Raw genomic sequence first — 19,633 nt, 5'->3', positions numbered from 1 at the left:
AAAGGCAATTTATTCACACTGATAGGACACCAAAACAATTCACAAGTTGAGATTAGGGTGGATGTAGTTGGTGGAATGCTCATCAGGCATGTATAAAGTCCAGCACTTAATCCTCAGCACTGCAAAACTCAGATGTGGAGGTACAGTCCTGTAATCCCAGCACTCAGAGGTAGAGGCAGGAGGATCACAAGTTCAAGGTTATCCTTGGCCACATAGCTAGCAGGCCTGGGATACTGAGACCTTGACAGTGCATTAGTGAATGTGTAAGTAAAAGAATGCTGAAAGCATCAGCATGCTTCAGAGCAGGCTGGGACACTGCAAACCTGCTAGCAAGTAGGCAGGCTGGCTTCAGAAGCATAATCTAATAGTTCAGAAGGCAGGAGAACTCTAAATTCTGCAGCTCAAATTTGAAATTTTAATTATGTGATTGATGCTTTAATTAATTAATTCCAAAGTGTATGCTAATTGTTTAATTGGTTGCTTGATCTATATAGATCATTTTTTGAATTAAATGAGTTGATTTACAAAGTTTATTGATTGGATGTGACAATGAATTATTGTGCTGACTACCTGATTTGCAATTTTCCCAGTTAATTCACAATCTTTAGCTGCAATTCTGTGTACTGAGAGAGCCTAATTCAGGGAGTCTACACTCAGTGTGTCTGTCAAGGCTGGGAAGTATTTATTGTATAAAACAGGTAATAGGGACAGATGAAAATTAATGGAAACATAAATCTGCTAAGTGGATTGATAACGTTACATTGTCACTTTAGATTACACATGTTTGCAATGTTGGTAAGAAATACAAAGTTCTTGTCTGAGTGCTGGGAACTTCTGGATCTTTACAGCAAGCTGCCCACCACAAAGTGTGTGCAGAGACAGACACTCTTTAGATGCGGAAATGGCGTAGGAGACCCAAGTTAGATTCTCAGCTCCATGGCTCTTGGGCTGTATGAGTTCAGAATAAGCTTCATCAATAGTCCTGTTTTCCATCCATAACAAGGTTCTAATTCAGGATCAGAGTCAGTGATGCAGATAGAGCCTAGCACACAGAATCTAAAGATGGGGTGATTAGAGTAAGGTCAGATGGGAACCAGCTTGAAGAGCTCTATCAATCCTTAAGTTACAGACGCACAGAGGAGCAATAGGGCAGCTCATTCTGGGTAGGAGGGTCTCTGGGTTGAATGGGGCTGCTGTGTTGCAGCCTTGGGGCTGGTGTGCCTCTAAGGTTTTATGAGCAGGGCAGATAAGATGAGACAAGCAAGAGACAGGACGGATTATTTTTTGCCATGCAAATCAATCTGAGAGATGTCGGTGATTCCCCAATACCACAGAGGTTCAAGGGCAAATAATAAGCCTATTATTATTGATCAAAGCAGAAAGCCTAATATTAATATCAGAAGAATCCTGCTTTGATTGTCATGGGACACTCCTGAGTCTCCACAAAAACAAACTCAACAAATACCATAAGCTCAGGTCTGAGAGTAAACCAAAGGGTGTGTGTAGCTCACTAATCCTGAAATATAAACCAGTAAGTAACTCATTCAAAGGCATCTTCCATGTTTTCTCTGTCAGAGCCCCATCTGAAGGATGCCTCTTGTATAGTACAAGAGGGGTGAGAGCATCAGCAAAGTTTAGCAGCAAACAAGGTTCTAAGCCCTCAACTAAAAACATCTAAGGAGGTAGTGACTAAATATTCCTCTCTACTGCCTGCTGGTTCCCTTGTGCTCTCTCTTGTGGAACTGCTTGGGGTGCCTCATGAAGTGCTCCTGAGACACGGCAACGTCACTGGCTATATGCACTGGGCATTGTGCACCACACTCTGGGCAAACTGGCTTTGACACAGCCGCCAAGCTTTCACATCAGTTCAGTGAGACCAGTCACTGTTTCTATTTTAAACACTAGGAAGCTGAGGCTTACTGAGGCTAAGTGGCTTGTTTAACATTGGATGGCACATAAATTTCAGCAGAAACTGGTGGCATTTTGAAATGGGAGGGGGGAAAAAGCAGCTCTGGTCCCTGCCAAGGGAGTCTACAAATACCACAGGGCCCCTTCCTGTGTCTCCATTCTGAATGAATGACATCTGTTCTGCGTGATGACTTACCAAATCTCTCTGAGCTCCACCTTGTGTGAGAATGGGTTTCTTGATGTCTCTACAATCATTTGATCTCTGACAGAATCCAAGTGCATTTATAAAACTGTTTCTAAACATCTGTGACCACACAGCTCCCTTTACCTACTTGTGCATCTACACTCCCAAAGAGCATGGACTCTTCACACTTACTGAAGAGTCAAATAGCTGGCACTTAGAAGTACTTAACAAATACTTGTTAAATGAAGGAGTACATGAATGTGTGGATAGAATCACTCTGAACAAAAGTAAAAGATACTATTAATGAGGCAGAAGAGGGGTGGAGTTGTCAGCTGACCTAGTAGGAAGCTCTGGCATTATACAGCCAAAGACCAAAGCTTCAGATAAGGGAGAAAGCAGCAGAAGTCAAAGTCAAAGGATTTTTTTTTTTTCCAGGCAGGGCCTCATGCAGCCCAGGCTGGCCTTAAACTTTCCATATAGCCAAAGCTGGCTTTAAGCTCCCAACTCTCCTGCCCCTAGCACCAGAGTGCTGACATTGCTGGCACATGTACCACACCACACATGGCTTTTTAAAGGGATGGGGGAGGTGTGGCACCAAGCATGGATTCTTAAGTAGGGGAGGACATTTCAAGAGATGAGTCCGACATCCCATTTTTTGATGGATAAAAACAAGAAATGATTGCAGCTTTATAAGGAATTGAGTTGTGTTCACAAAGACTATAAACTGTATTCCAAGTCTATGGAAACATTTGTCACGTGGAGTTTTTCTTTCTACCTTCTGTACTTTCCAAACGTCCTGATGTCATTTTCATTTCCTTGTAAGAGAGTTAGGTCACCTGCGACAGGTGACCTTCCTAGCCTTGAACTGCAGTCACGTGTGTGGCTTACAATCCCTCAGCACAGACACACGTTCCATGTGTTCACTGTTTTATGAAACTGGAATTACAGAGGAAATAATCCTAGCTGCTGCACAGGGTCTTATAAAGATTAAATTACTTTATTCACTGCAGTGTCTAGCATGAAAAAGGATTCTCATTTTGCAAGATTTCTTCAACAAGTCCTCATCTTCTGGTTACAGCAAGGCACAGAGAGCACGCGGCAGACAAGTCTACATCCCTGTCCGACTGGTACCTGAGGACAGACAGTTCAGACTAACAGCAGGAAGAGAGAAACAGGAGGCCGAGTCCTAGCCATGGGTGGGCCCAGGAGGAGAGACAGCTAAGCTGTAAGAGGACGGGGCTTTAACACTGAGCGGGAAGGAAAATGGAGCCTGTGGTCAGAGCCTTGGGGCAGGAGAGACAGAGACGTGTGCGCAACCTTCAGTGAGCATAGCAGCTTGGCCTCACCTACCTGTGCATCAGTAACTGCTGTCAATTTTTTTCCCATTGGGAAAATGTATTTCACTGAGTTGACCAATATTTATTTTCTGTTCAAAGGCTGGTTTGGCTTGTATGAAGTGACAGAAGCCGGCAGCCTATGGACAGATAACATTTAATTCATACACAAGAATTCAGAAGTGTTCCAGGAAGTATCCCAGATTTTTCCCGATTTTATCTGGTGTGTTCATAAAAATTCACCCTTCCTTGGAAAGGCGGGGATCCTTTGGAACGTGATGACTGTAGACAAATGCTTACTGCTTGGTTTTGCTTTCACACACAGAGCGCTCAGTACCAGGGTCCTGGTGGGTACAGTGATGGCCAATCAATACTAAAAGTCTGCTGGGCATTGGTAAGGGGGAAGCAGGAGATTACAGAGAGGTTGTAACTCAGAGATTGATCTCTGAAGTCAGAGGAAAAAATTAAGACTGTCAAAGTTTCTATTTCTCCAAAACTCACATAAAGTGAAAGGTAAGAATGCTCAATATTATTGTAAGGTTCAAAGCACAGCAACCTCACACAGAAGTGGCTCTAAGTTCCCCAGGACAGCAGCTCCGGGGAGAAAATACCTGCTGGCTGCTATCTGCCCTACACTCTGGGAGCTTCTGTCTCTTTGAGCCCAAGGGCCTTCCCGTGCAGCCGGCCTTGCTCCACCATGAGAGGGTCCAGTTGTTTCCATACCATGCCATACTGCTGTACAGAGCTGTGTGGTCTTGCACATGTTTACGATAACTGCATTAACATTCTTATTTGCTAATTCTATTGTTTCTGTACACTGTTCTGAATTAGTCTTCCAAATAAATTTACAGAAATGTGGGATTCTGAATTTCACAGACACATAGTCTATCATAAACTTTTCCTGTAGACCTTCTTTCAAGCCCACTAGCAGTAGGACATTGCAGAAACATAAATGGGGAGCTGTCACCTCCTGTATAAAGCCTTTTCCTACCTTGGAACCTGTCTTCTATAAGAACACATTTTCCACTGTGCTCTGCTGCCTTCTATTCCAGAGCACACACCCTGGGCTGAGTCAAACCTTCTAGCAGTCCCCTCACCAGGTAATGTCAGTCCCATCTCTCTGTGGGCTATCAGCCTGGAGGCACCATGTTCCTAGATGGTCAAGTCACTATAATTTAGCTCAAGCCTCATTACTGCTTCCCTGACCGCCTCCTACCCCAGTACAGTATAGAGCTCTAGGCAGAACCATCTTGGGCAATCCTTATTCCCGTGTCCCTGGAACTCACTGTTCTGCAAGTCTCAGTGATACAGAAGTGAGCATGGATGATCTGATATCTGTCTGAACCAACAACCTGAGCCTTAAGAGCACAGACTTTGATTATTCGTACCCCACTGCCCAGCACAGGGTTTGGGATGGTGTCAACAGCATGCAATGTTGAGGGAGAGTAGGCAGGCAGGGTCTCTGCTATGAGCTGTGGCTATGGCATCTGTCTTAGGGTTTCTGGTAAATAAAGGTCTGGAGAGGCAGAAGCTTGCTTTCTCAGACTCTTAGAGAAGGCTTCCCTTGCATGGCAGGGCTGAGTCATTTGTAGCTCTGAAGGTTCCCATGTGTGCACTCCCACATGCTTCCCATATCCCTCACTGTGCAGTCTTCAGGACTGGGACACAAGCTCAGAGATACCGTGCAGACTCACACCTGTGCTGCAGCTCTTGAGACGTCTCTGGGACATTCTTTGAGTAAGCTAAGCTCTCCATCTGCCCCAGCTCTGAACGTCTTTGTTTTCTGGGACCCTGTGTTTTAACATGACTCCTCAGTGGCCATGTTGAAGGCTTTTCTCTTCTCACTAACCCGAGGCTTCAGTAAAAATCTATTCAAGTAAGTCCCCCAATTCATACTCCCGGTTTGTCTCCCTCTCCTTTCAACTCCAGCAACCAAATACATCAAATTAACAGGTCAAAGACTAAATTTGCAGCACCCTGCCCCTGCTCTCCACACTGTGAAAGCCAACCAAGGCTACAGTAAGGCTCCCTCTCTCACCATAGAGACAACAGCACATAGGCCAAGTCTGAAATCTAGGCCATCATCTTGGGCACTGCTTTCTCCCAGATGCCCCTTATCCAAGTCACCCCCACATGCTGGGAGTTGTACCTCAGATACTTTAGAAGCTACCCACTCCTCTTAATCTAATCGCCCTCTTCTCCCTGCTTTCTCTGTGCTGCAGTCACAGCAACCTACTGCTCCTTCGGGCCTTGGCTGTGTGGCCACACTATTCCATCGAGAGACCTCTCTTGGTGCAGAGGTTTCTGCTGTCCTTTCTCAGGACATCTTTCCCTGAGAAAAGCACCCAGGGATGGCATCCTTCCCTTAAAGCATTGAGCTGTTATGTGAAAAAGACTCAGCGCTATAAATCAGCAAGTGCCCAAGACAGAGCAAACACTCGGTGAATGCCGGAGAGCTTCAGGGATGCATGCAAGAGAGAAGTGAAATGAGCCAGGTACAAGTGCCATTGCTTGGTAATCTCTTCTACCCAACACACTCCCTGTTTCTGAGTGAAGTGACAACATTCCTCCTTCTTACCAACATTTTACCCTTCTTCTATATCTAGGCCCTACGGTTCCAGAAGGAATAAAGGTGGTAAAGTCTTTAAATATCAGTGGCTGCCAAAGATGAGCAGGGAGTTACATAGATGATGTCAAGAGAAGAAGGCAGAAAGGCATATCTGACGAGAGAATAGTACACACAAGGAACTGTTGCCAGTTTAAAATGTGAAGCCTTACCATGCATAGGACTGCAGTTGGAATGCAAAGGGGGAAGGCTACTGAAGCGAATCACACAGTTAAGCAAAGGCTCTTAGAGAGGACTAAGGAACATAGAGTGGAGGTGGTGATCTAGAAAGGTGAGGAGAGTAGATTGAGGACACCTCAGAGAGAGATGAGAGGTGCAACCTGCCTAATACTGCCATACACTTATCAGATACCAGAGTACCACACCACAGTACAACCACTTGCAATAGAGAGTGCTAACTGACAGCCCTGTGTGAATGACTGCTAGAAAACTGTGGGCTATGCATTTTCTCAGCTTAAAAAAAAAAAAGCAACAAAACAACAAACCAATCTGTTTTAGTCTACACTATATTTTACACTCGAGAACACTACTGTTTGGAGCCTAAGTTGGAACACATGCAGGATCAGCCTGCTGCAGTAACAAGAGGTTTAAAAACAAGACCACGGCTCTGTATTTTACACTTTTTTTAAAAAAAAAAGATCTATTTATTATATGTAAATACACTGTCACTGTCTTCAGACGAACCAGAAGAGGGCATCAGATCCCATTACAGATGGTTGTGAGCCACCATGTGGTTGCTGAGATTTGAACTCAGGACCTCTGGAAGAGCAGTCGGTGCTCTTAACCACTGAGCCATCTCTCCACTACTGTATTTTACACTTTTAACTACTATATTGCACTCTGACAAAGAGAAGAGAAAAAGATGCTAATATGTTTCAGAGCGTCTATGAAAAATGATGTTTAATGCTTAATGAGATTAAACTCTTAACCTACAAAAATCACCAACTCTCCTCAAGGCCTGTAGATGCCGACATTGAGACTAGCCATGCAAACCTATCACAGATGGGACTTGGTACTGCTCGGCTAGACCAGTGCTTGGCATACTCAGCACTGCTCAGTTACAAGCTGTAAGTGGCTGCTATGCATTTCTCAAATGGCATGTCTGGGTGGCATTAGATTGCAAATAGATACCACATATTATAATTTTACAAGCATAACAAGATTTATAAGTGTGTTTTATGTATCAAAATGTATATAGTGATGACAGGTGTGTGTGTGTGTGTGTGTGTGTGTGTGTGTGTGTGTGTGTGTGTGTGTGTGTGAGTTTGTCCTTTTAAAGACAGGGTGCCCAGTAGCTTACAGTGGTCTGCAACTCCCTACCTCATCAAGAATGCCTCTGAACTGATCCTCCACTGTACCTCCCCAGGGCTGGGAGCACAGGCTGGCTCCCTCGTGATGCTAGGGATGGGCCTCAGGGCTCCCTGCATGGTAGGCAAGCATACTCCCAACTGAGCCGCACCTCTACAACTACATCCCAATGCCAAAATGATACAATTTTGAACAAAATAAAATACATTATATAAAATTTAAGTTCATCTGCTAATTTTAAAAATGTGACCACTAGAAAATTTGAGATTGTGAACGTGCCGTCTGCTTTCGGCTCGCTTTTCACTTCTGAACAATGTGGCCCTGCAGCCCGGTGCCCAACTACTGAGCATGGTGGTAACATCACGCTGCCCAGGACTACAGGAACCCTACAGGCTTCCAGCAGCTCACCTATCAGCAGCCTGATAAACTAACGGTAGAGACTGAGCAAAGCCTAAGGGACTGCAGAAAGGAAAGACGGGAGTGGGAGGGGTGCCAGTGCACACGGGAGTCAAGACGTATGACCAAAGTCTGTGCACAGATGAAGGGAATAACCGAAGCTTACCCTTGAAGAAGCCCTTAAATTATCTATAAAGCAGAGTAAGCATGGCTCTGTGTAAAGAGCAGGTGTATATCTCAAGTTCCTGACAGGTAAAACCTCACTGAGCTTTCTTCTTCTCCCACAAATGGGTGTTATTCAAAAGATATTGTTCCATTCCTGAATCTAATGGAGAAAAACAAACTAAGGAATGTTTTTAGCAAATCTTATAGGCCAGAAGCAGTCAGTTGGTCATCAGCGCAGGGGCAACGGCAATTTAATGGAGAAGAACAATCATTTTACAAATGGTGCTGGAGCAACAAAGGTATCCACAAATAAAGCAGGCATCCAAACACAGCTCTCCCTCCAGGCTATCTAAGCCATATTCCTTTCAGTGCCTTCTTGCAGCACTGGGGATTGAACCCAGGACCTCACTCCTTGTGCATGTTGGGCAAGTATTCTACCACTCAGATTCACCCCCAAGTTCAGCTTCATAGATCTAAATATAAAGCACATAATCACACAGCTTCTAGAAGGAAATACTTCTGGGAGAAAAGTTTATGTGACCCTGAGTATACTGAGGACCTTTTAGATCCAACTCCAGGATCAGCCAGACGGCTCAGCAGCGAGGGTGCTCACCATCGTGGCACATGTACGTACACACACACACACACACACACACACACACACACACACACAAATGTAAAAACTTAAATAAAATGGACAGAATACCAAAAGCATCATCTATGAAAAAAAGAGCTGGCAAGTCCATAACACCTAGGACATCTGCTGGGTAAGAGATGCTATTAAAAGGAAGGAAAGGCAAAAAACACACATTGGGAGGAAAGTCTCTGCAAAGCATCTGAAAAGGAACCGTATCTAAAAATTATATCTAAAAATACAAAGAATTCTTAAAATTCAACAATAAGAAAACTTAATCTCAACAGGAGCGAATTCTCTTACAGCTCATCCATGCAGCCAAGCAGCAACCAAACATAAACGGCTCCGCCCCATTCATTAGGGACTGCGAATCGGTATGAGATGACCTCTGCAGACCCCTAAGAATGGTTCAAGTCCGAATGCCAGCTGCACCGAATGCAGGGGAGACTGTGGCCAGCACAACTCTAGCTGCTCACCGATGGGAAGGCCAAAAGCCACAAGCCTTCCAAAAGACAGCTAGCGACAGAGTCTTACTACACAGGCTTACCTGACCATGCAACCCAGAACTGTGCTCCTAGGTACTTGTCCCAATGAGATGAAAACTCTCACACACACAAAACCAGCATGGGAACAGGTACAACAGCTTTCTACATAATGGCCAAAAAATTCAGAAGGAAGAGCTATTCTTCAATGGAAACACAAAAGAGGGAAAACAGTGTATCTGCTATAAAAAGAAATGAGGCAGCTGGGCATGGTGAGCACCGGCGCTCTCAGCACTCAGGAGATCGAGGCTTGAGGGAGTGTGTGAGCCCAGGAGTCTGGTTAGCCTACAAAGTAAAAAGAGATCTTAAGAGAGGAGCTTTAATCTGTGCCCCTTAATCCTTGAACCAAATAGTCAAAATCCAAGGCAACCTGGAGAGATTTTCCCCCCTCAAAATCATGGACTACATACAAAGAAGTTACAGTAAGGCCTCCAAATCTAAACAAAACTTTGTAAGGCACAAAATTTAGTGACTGTGAATAATGAAGCCTAAACTGTTCAATCTGGTCTTGTAGACAGACGTAGGTAATTTCAGTTAGTCTTTCCACTGTTTCTCTCACAATCAGTATATCAAAATCAGGAGGAAATCAGGCTAAATCCTACAGTCAGATCTTACACAACAGTTAACAAACACGGGAAAGAATAAAGAATGCCAAGGATTCCAGCCAAATTCTGCACTCCTTCCCTGGAGCAAGTCGGGTGCTGCACTTTTCATAGCACAGGGCGGTGGAACAATACTCGTGTATAAATGGTTTTCACGACAATCAAACCAAAATCGGAGGAGAGCTCTTACAAGCATCTAGCAATTTGTGAATGAAGTGTTCTTCCACAGCGTAGCCCACTGGGAAAGACCAAAAAAGGATGTATTCCAGGGCATCAACACTAACAGGCTGAAAAGAATCCTTCCCACACAGCCCCACAGGAAGGGATTTCTGAGATTTATTTTACAGACTGCCTTACACTAAAAAGGACTAAGAATCTAGTGTCACAGACAAACTGCAAAACCCTGAAAGGCCTGTGGCTTAACTTGGTAATTCAAAATGCAATGGGGGAGTGGAGGAGGGGGGTAAGGCACAGGCTGGTGTGACCACTGAAGTGTCAGCAAGCCGGGCTCAACCACAGACATTGACAAAGCGGTGGAAAGATAAGGTAGGAGATCACCTTAGGAGTGTCCCAGGATACACATAACCTAAGCTGATCACCTATTTGACCCTTCCTTTCAGGTTTCTTTTTCTAAAAAATCTTTTAGTTTTGGAGAAAAAAAAAAAGCCTTTTCTTATCAACTATGAAAGAAATAAGGAAGCTAAATCATTTTAGATTACCAAATGAAATACATATAATTTAAAATATGAAAAATTTACATTAAATGCATTTTACCACAATTTCAATTCTCTAAATATGTATGCCAGGAACAGGTTTTCAGGAATGCTAGCCTGGATGACCACAGTTTTTAAAATTTATTCAAATTAAGATTTGAATTTAAAAGGTTCTTCTTTTAATTTGTGGTAAGGCGGACATTTTAAAGTTCTCTTACTTGAGTGTGTTGCATCAATATGAATAACTCAGTGTGTAGTACTGTGCTATTTAATCAGTGAACTGAGAGGCTGTTAAAAGTAGATGCTTGGGGCTGGAGAGATGGCTCAGAGGTTAAGAGCACTGACTGCTCTTCCAGAGGTCCTGAGTTCAATTCCCAGCAACCACATGGTGGCTCACAGCCATCTGTAATGGGATCTGATGCTTCATGCTGGTGTGTCTGAAGACAGAGGCAGTGTACTCATACACATAAAATAAATAAATCTTAAAAAACAAAGAAGGCAGATGCGTTTAAGCCTAGTGTTCTGTAGAATAGCTTCGATACACAAAGGATTATGATCCCATGTATTGCTCTAATACACTCTCTGTTTCTCTCTTCTTAAATAATGTATTATGACTTTTTATGGGCTTCAAACTACTTCCCCCTACTCCTAATTGTTCTTACAAATGCTCCCTGGTCCATAGTATTCTTTCTTTCCTCGTTTTTTGTTTCCTTGGTTTTCTGAGACAGAGTTTCTCTGTGTAGCCTTGGCTGTCCTAGAACTTACTTTGACTAGTATTCTTTCATTTAATGCTGTAGAACACTTTTAGTTTGCATTTTAAAATCAGTATATAGACCAATGGATTTCTCTATGTGCTCTTCACAATACTTTGTTCTGCTGTCCCTTTTGTCTGGCTCCTCCCTGTGGCTGACAGGTTCTGGCAGGAACCTGAAGTGGCCTGTTTTAGATGCATGATGCTAGGTAAACACAGTAAGAATTATTACATTACCTAGGCGGGTTATTCCTCATTTCGGTGTGAGTTTGAGGGCAGCCTGGTCTACATAGCAAGTTCCAGGACACTAATAGATGTTGCACAGAGAAACTATCTGAACAAACAAACAAACAAACAAACAAACAAACAAATGATTCTACTGTCTGACTCATCTCTGGCACCCGTCCATGGGAAGGGACAAGTAGAAGGAGTGTAGGACAGATTTTTCATTCAGAAGGAAAAGGAGAATCTAGATTCTGCCATTTTATACTAAACTGGCACATAACACTAAAAATGTACTTTAAATCTAGGGGGTTGAGGATTTAGCTCAGTGGTAGAGCGCTTGCCTTGGAAGCGCAAGGCCCTGGGTTCGGTCCCCAGAAGAACCAAAAAAAAAAAAAAAAAAAAGTACTTTAAATCTAATTTTATATAATATATATATGAATTTATATACAAATATATATAAAATAGGTTAGTCTTTGGTGGCATTACTCTCATTAGCAATACATCTGAATAAACATATCCTTTTTGTGTATGTTTTTGAGACAGGGCCTGACACTAAGGCCTTACTTACTAGGTAGGCTAGGCTAGCCTGAAGTTTGAAATGATTCTCCTGCCCCTGTCTCCAATGCCAGAAGCATGTGCACCACCACACCAGGCCCTTTATTTTCTTCCTTGTCCTGTGTCTACCTAAGAAGCTTAACTCTTTCTCTGGCTATTTAGAAAACTGTAGGTACTTTTCTGCTTTTAGTGCCACTTATTTATGTGCATGTATGTGTGCTATATTTATGGGGGACAGAGGTCAACATATGGTATCTTCTTCTACAAATCTCTACCTTGTTGGGGCTTCCCACTGAACTGACTAGGCTGACTAGCCAGCAAGACTCTGAGATCTTTCTGTCTCTACCATCTAGCACCCAGGAAAAAGCTGAGACAGGAGTGTGGGCCTGAAATCCCAGCTCTGGGTACCAGAGTCAAATAAAGGCTCCTGAGGCCTTGCTGGCCAATCAGCCTAGACGAATTGGTAAACTCCAGGCTACTCAGAGACAGTTTCAAAATACAAGCTGGACAGCTCTAGCTTCAACATTCACTTTTGTATACGTAGGCACATGCATGCACATACACACATTCTACAATTTGACCTAATGTTCTTCAAGAAGAACCATTAATAAAAAAATAATGTATTCTAGCATGTAATACATTTGTTATTTTAAAATTTAAAAATGCTTCAAATATGTCTAAGTTAGAGTTAGTTTGTTAGAGTTAGTTAGAAAATACTGATAGATATAACGTAGATGAATTTTTTGATGTCCTCTATGGTTTTTAAAAGAAAGGATTCAAAGTATAAAGACCAAGCAGTCTAAGCACCAACTGTCTGAAGTGAAGGGATGTATGTGCACGGTGTGCATGCTCTCTGTCAAGGCATGAGGTGGGTAATCGGGAAGCTGGGTTCACAGTTGCTCCTCAGCACTCTCGAGGCAGAGCAAGGTCTTGTGGCGCGTGCTGCAGTGGATGGAGTTGGCTGTGCACGCACCCATGCTTGTTGTGCAGGGCTGGGTAAGGCAGCCAGTGAGCACTCACTCCTGCTGCCCGACACACAGAAAGTAGACTTTTGCTGCTATTACGCTTTTTAAAAAGGCACTGTTCTTTCTTAAAATTTTCATTTTTAAATGATTATAAACTCACAAGAGGGAAAAATATTTCCTCTAAATCTTTTATGTAGTATTCCCCACTCATGTAATTACAGTCTAATATCAAGACCAAGGAAACTGACATGTGCATAACACTTGTAACAAAATTACAAATCTCACTCAGTTTCTGCCAGCATGTGTGTGTGTGTGTGTGTGTGTGTGTGTCTGCTTGCGTGCAGATAACAGAGGTTTTTTATACTGTTTCCTCCCAAACACTGCCTGTCTTCTGAACCATTTACTTGTTTTCTGTCTCTGTTCTTTCGTTACTTTGAATATGTGACATATGGAAATCACATGAGATGCAACCTTCCCAAAGCGACTCAGAGCTATCAGTGGAGTTGTGTGCATCAATGGCCTGATCCTCTCTCAGCACCGATCAGTTTTGCGGTTCCAGGGGAGCGTGGTGTTTAATGGTGCACCTTGTGGGGACTATGCCAGTTACTTCCAGTTTTCACTATGATCATATCATTGATTCATACAGAAAAATATAATAATAAGTTATCAACCAGCAAGGGAGTAGGGGTATGGATTGAACTGTACTCCTGAGAAAATAAGTTGGCTTTCCACCCTGTGGTACCTACAAATATGTCAGTACACTGCTCTACACCTGAGTAGGGCACAAGCATAAATCTATACTTCTCTTGAACATACCCACTCCTCTGCCTCTTGATACAACTTTTCCCACTGTCTGTCCTTCCAAGTTTCACCTTGGCTGTCCCAGGATCAAAGGAGTTGTACCCCACATTAATTCTGAGACACACCTGGACCTTCTCACAGCATCTGCTCACTTTCTGTGGTCGCTGCCGCTTTACCTCGGGCTGCACTGTCCCTGCACAGTCCCTGACAGCAGAGGCTGCTCCCCTCTATTTCCAAATCTAGCACACAGTGTGTAGAAAGAACTGGGTACTGGTAGAGATCACTGGGTTAAAATATCAATCCTGCCACTTGCTGTGTGATTTAACAAAGCTATTGAGCCTGAGTTTAGTTTCAATACCTATAAAATAGAGTCACAGTTCAGCTCCTGTCTGTTACTCCACAGCCGTGTAACCTGGACCAGTTGAATCATGTCTACCAGATTCAGTGGTCACACCAGAAAACATTTTCCTCATCTCTACTCCATACTGAGAAGGGTCTACAACTCGGCATCTTTGAGGAACAGCTACCGATGCCCAACCTTTGTCTGGGCCTGGTGACTCACTCAGTTGGAGTGGCTCTCTATTGCTACCAGAGCAATAGAGATGACCTTCACATCCAAACTTCCTCGATGAAATGGAAGGCAGTGTCAGAAAGAACTCAAGTCACTAGGCATAGTGGTGCACATCTGTAATCCCAGCACTCAGGAGGCTGTGGCAGGAAAATTCTGAGTTTGAGGCTGGCCTACACTTCACAGTGAGCTCTAACAAAAAGAAGAACTAGAAGAAAAAATTTCATGTGAAAATTTAATATATCTAGAAGAAAATTTTAATCTGAAGCCAACGGGATCGCACTCAGTTAAATATGGGCTACGGAAACTTCCTACCGTATTTTGCTGTGTTCCAAATCCTATTGCTGGAAAGATGAGTTTAAACAGAAGAGTTTATGATGAAAGGGTGCAGGCAGGGCCAATGCAGCAAAGCAACACACTGTCAAAGTGGCTAAATGTACAGGCATGGAGAGCCACTTTCCAGCAAGGCATCTGTAATATAACTGCTAAGTGAAGACTACAGCTTAGTGAGAGATAAAAAAAGTCAAGTCACTACCGATAGAGAAAGCTCAGACTCAGACCAAGGTTCTGCAGCAGGCAGATAGCCACACAGCACCCTGACCTTGGGCCAACCCTAATGGCCATCTTAAGAGGAGAGACGTCAGCAAGCACCTGGGTCTAACTAAGTCTTTCCTTCAAGACAGAAAGGACCAGGACGCTCACCTTCATGACTGAAAGAATAAACAGGATACCAGCAATGAAGTGGCCAGGTAAGGGCCAGCTCATGGCAAATGCTCAGTCACCAGTTCACTCTCATTTTCTTTCATGATACTCTTTCCCCCTAATGTGTATTTATTTTTATGTATATGAGTGATCTGTCTTCAGACACACTGGAAGAGGAAATCAGATCCCGTTGCAATGGTTGTGGGCCACCATGTGAGTGCTGGGATTTGAACCTGGGTCCTCTGGAAGAACAGTCAGTGCTCTTAACTGCTGAGCCATCTCTCCAGCACCTTTCATGTCGCTCTTATTGCCATAAATTCATTTCCTTGTGTCTATATCTGGAAACCTTATGTTTATTCTGCAAGTAGGACCCCAGAGAGGACTCTGAGCTACATTGTGAAAGTCTGGTCCTCCAGCTAGTGCCTAGAGAGACTGACAAGGACAAGAGTGAAGCTTTGGTGACTAGAAAACCACAAGGAACTAGAGCAGGTGAGGGGAAAAAAAGGATTACTTGAGCTTTGGCTCCCGTCCTTCACTCGTGTACTGCCAACAGATGAGCCCGATGAGGTCCTGCACCCTGGCGCTGGCCATGGTCACCACAGTCATTGGCAGCAGTCTGTCCTGGCTTGAGTGCAGGGGGAGGTAGACGTCGATCTTCTTCGTTGCAGTTGTACCCACATGACCCTGTGAATGGAGTACACACGTGAGAGAAAGACACACAACTGTGGTCTTACAGGCAGTAAGGACACTAGCACAGCCATTCCTCACACCTGCTCTGAGCCTAGACAGTCTTGAGGGGTCAAAGTCTATGTCCAGAAGGTGAATGAGCGCTACTGAGGAACAGGTATGAGTGTGAGCAGAGTTGGTGCTTGCTGTTGGTCTGGGTTTGTTATCAACGCTCTTCCCTTGGAGGTACTAACAGACCCTGCCATCAGCGGCCTTCCCTGGTAACAGCCATGTCTCTCCTGGAGAGGCTGAAGAGAAGGCACTCACCCTGAGACAAGAGCTTGTCTATGTACCTCACAGACTTCAGGAACGAATTCCGTCTGGTGCACCTGCTTACTTGGTGCCGTGCAGGTCACGGTGCTTGGTCTTCTTTTCCTGCTCATCCTGCACTACGCTATGCACTCCCAGCTCAGCCATGCTCTCTGCACTTTCCCTCCTGCTGTCTGGAGCCCGAGCTGCTTTCTACTCCTGAGCCTTAAGCAAAAGCTACTGTCTGGGGAGGGCAGGCCTCCTCTATCGGGGTCCCTTAAGGCAGGACTACTTTGTTATTTTTTTAACTCCTCCTTTTCCTAGGTTCTCCTTCTCCCTAGTTCTCATCTCTTCCCCTCTCTAACTCCCAAGCTGCTCTGCTGCCTACAGTGGCTTCAAACTCATGACCCCCATGCCTAAGCTGCAGTTACAAGCACACACCACCGCCAAGTCTGGCTCTTCAGTCATCTTTTACATAATCCCAGCTCCTCAAGGTCAGGAGGCCATGTAGGTAGTGTTGTCCCCACTAACATTATTATTAAACTATCATTTCCTCTTTTCTTGCAAAATTCCTGTTCCACTGAGTTCCAAACCATCCAACTACAGGAGCAGTGTCCCCTCCTGCTCTGTTCTATACAGTTCTTGGCACTGTAGCTTTTTGTCTCTTTCCTTTAGCTACTTTGTGTGGCTTCTGCACACAAAATAAATCACACTGCAAGCCATCCCCAATTTCTCACTAGAGACTAGAGCTGGGTCTTCCTGCCTTTCAGTCGTGCTCACTCACAAACATGTCCAGTACATCCTCAGGAGAAACGTGCACAGACAGCTCAGTTTATATTGGTGCACTTAACTGCCCCGTATCACCTCCCACCCCAAGTCACCGCAGCAGTCACCTCACTGCAGCAAGTGGTGCCACCACTCAACTAGCTGCTAATGTCCCAGGTCCTTTTTCTTTCTACTGTCTTTCCATTTTGCTAGCAAGTTCAAGTACATGTACTGCAAAACTGTGTTTCAACTGAAGACTGGCCTTTTTAGAAAACAGCAGTGGGGTGGCCAGAGAGTAACATACAAAAGGGTGAGCTTCCAGTCCTACCTCACAGCGTACACAAAGATAAGTTATAACAGGTAAAACCATAACACTCACAGTAGGATACATATTCATGACCTTGAATTAAGCACTGATTTCTTTAAATGACACAAAGTTAAGCAACAAAAATTAAATCAGTTTATCAATATTTTAAAAATATGTTCTCAAAGAATATTGTCAAATATTGTCAAAAGAATATTGTTAAAAAGGTGACACACAGAAGGGGAAGGAAGAGTTGTATTTATCTGGTAAGGGTTTTCCATCTAGAACATGCTGAAAACTCTCACAATGCAATATAAAAGATAATCCTATTAAGATACTGGCAAAGGATTTGAGTAGACATTTCTCTGAAGGAAAAGTACAAGTCACCAATAAATACAAGAAAGGATACTCCATACCATCTAGCATAATGCAAGGCCAAGCCACACAGAAGGTGCTAAGCTGCCACTCTGTAAAGGAAGTTACAATACAATGGCATGTGCACGCATGCATGTGTACACACGGCCCTGCACGCACACTGGTAGAATGTCCCTCTTCTATAAGCACATCCTGATTTGGTTTGGAGTAGGAGGGAGGGACACAACACTGAAAGCCATCACATTACAAGCCCCTTCCCACATCTCTAGTGGGTGAATGAAAATGAATAAAGTCCAAACTCTCACAGCACCGTCTAATCGATCTGGTACCCACCTACCTCTCCATCGTCACCCTATGCCAACTCCCCTGGCTGCCCATCAGGGCTACCTTGGCCTGGAAGTGCTCCTAGGGTGTGTGTCTGGACACACATCTGTGGACATCCTGTCTGCATCTCTTGCTTTGAAGACACCACTGGGCACTACTCACTAGGTCTAGAAGGCTCTTCCTCATCACCAGCCCTCCTTCAATGTGTGCTCTTGGCCACTAAGTTGCTCACATGTAAAATGACAATGAAAGACTCATGAGGACTGCTGCTGAAGCCTCGGTTCCTGCTCACAGTCCCTTCACTGGTGACACTACAGAAAGAAGCCCTTCTCAGTCACCCTTCCCCAGGTACCCTGCTCATTCCCTTTGTGCCCATAACAATTTAGGATTATGCCTTTATTTCTGTTTATCTTTAGTGTGTGTTCTTCCCACCAAATTGGTAATAGTGTCTCTCTGCTTCTTGCTCCATACATCATGCCTAGCAGTGTGCCTGGCAGACTCAAGACCCCCCCCCAAAAAAAAAAAAGAATCTGATAGTCAAAACATGCTGGCAACAGTCTTCGGACCCAGCTAATGTGGGGGGGGGCACTTTCCATCATTTTACTCATTACAAAAAACATAGTTCAACTCATCTAGTAAAACAAAGACAAAGTAAGACCCCTGGGCAGGCTGGGTGCATGTATAACTGTTCCCTTACAATTGCTTTAGCCCACAACCAATGGAAAGAAACCAACAACCCCTACTGCCAATGCTGACAAATCTTTTTCTGATTGCCAGTGACAAAGAGCAAAACTGTCTGGACACGTACGAAGAAAGTGATACCAGAACACACCATAAAACAGGAGATGCCACCACCCTGTGTCAAAGGCTCTTCCCCGTGTCTAGTGTACAGTGAGTTAGTATCGGGTGGTGAGTCAAAGCAAACAACTGGTAGAAGGATTCTTAAGCCTAAGAATTTGAGGTCTGCCTGGCTGGCATGGCGGGAACTTTATCTAAATGCCAAATGAGCAAATAAAGCACTGTTGAATGTCCCAAATGTATACTTGTTGAGAAGTCAATAAATCTTCGTTTCCTTTCTCCCTCTTGCCTTTTTTTATGGGTCTGTTTCTGATCATACAGGGAATCAGAGATTTAGCCAATCACATGGCTTCACTTTATAATTCTAGCATTCTACGTGTCCAAACCTGAATGAGGAAAGTAAGATGAAATCCGTTTTAAAAGTACTTTACATAAACGCTACTTCTGTTACAATCCAATAACCAACACTAGGCCAAGTGATGGTCCCCAAGTCTAAAGGCATCGAGTGAGTGAGAAAGTCAATTCTCTGTAATATCCCTGCCCTTTTCATAGGCGCAGCCCATGTGCACACTCTCATCTCCCAGGTGCTTTTTGCTTGGAAATATTCTCTAGCAAGTATGCTGACACTGAACTAATCATCGTGGAACCTTTCCGCAGAGCTGTGACAGTTAGCCTTGGTCGTCAGCTCACCTGCAGCTGGAACCTGAAGCTAAAATCCAAGCGGCCCGGCATGCCTTTCAGGGACTCTCTTTTTCTGTTTTGTGTTTTTGAGACAGAGTTTCTCTGTATAGTCCTAGAACTCACTTGAGTGCTAGGATTAAAGGTAACTGAGGGATTCTTAACTGAATTCCAAGGTGGGAAGACTCCCCCTAAATCTGGGCTACTGCAGTGGCAGGCCACAGAAAGGGACATGGAAGATGGAAGCCGGGCTCTCGGCCAGCTGCTCTCTTTCCTGCTGGCAAGTCTATCCCCTTGCTGCAGAGCCATACTCCAAAGAAGACTGAAAACAAGCCACTCTCCAGAAATCCCCTCAGGCTCAAGCAGCAGGCTGGGACTGCTGAGACATCCAGTCTCATGGACTGAACAACTGGATTCTTGGCTTTTCCACTGGAA

The 19,633-nt window shown here is 44.1% G+C and overlaps 1 protein-coding gene across 16 annotated transcripts in view; it reads right to left on the bottom strand.

Annotated features, from left to right (window-relative positions):
- The window catches only part of Mapkap1 (MAPK associated protein 1), a 202,646-nt gene that overhangs the window by 100,307 nt on the left and 82,706 nt on the right, over positions 1-19,633 (bottom strand). For all 16 annotated transcript variants that reach the window (XM_039104765.2, XM_063283509.1, XM_063283505.1 and 13 more), the window contains one exon: positions 15,491-15,663. In XM_039104765.2, the coding sequence (XP_038960693.1) occupies positions 15,491-15,663 (173 nt within the window). The remainder of the gene's footprint in view (positions 1-15,490; positions 15,664-19,633) is intronic.

The sequence above is a fragment of the Rattus norvegicus genome, chromosome 3 (assembly GCF_036323735.1).
Source record: "Rattus norvegicus strain BN/NHsdMcwi chromosome 3, GRCr8, whole genome shotgun sequence".
Lineage (NCBI taxonomy): Eukaryota > Metazoa > Chordata > Mammalia > Rodentia > Muridae > Rattus > Rattus norvegicus.
Note: the sequence above shows the minus strand (reverse complement) of the source record. Positions and strands in the feature narration are given on the sequence as shown.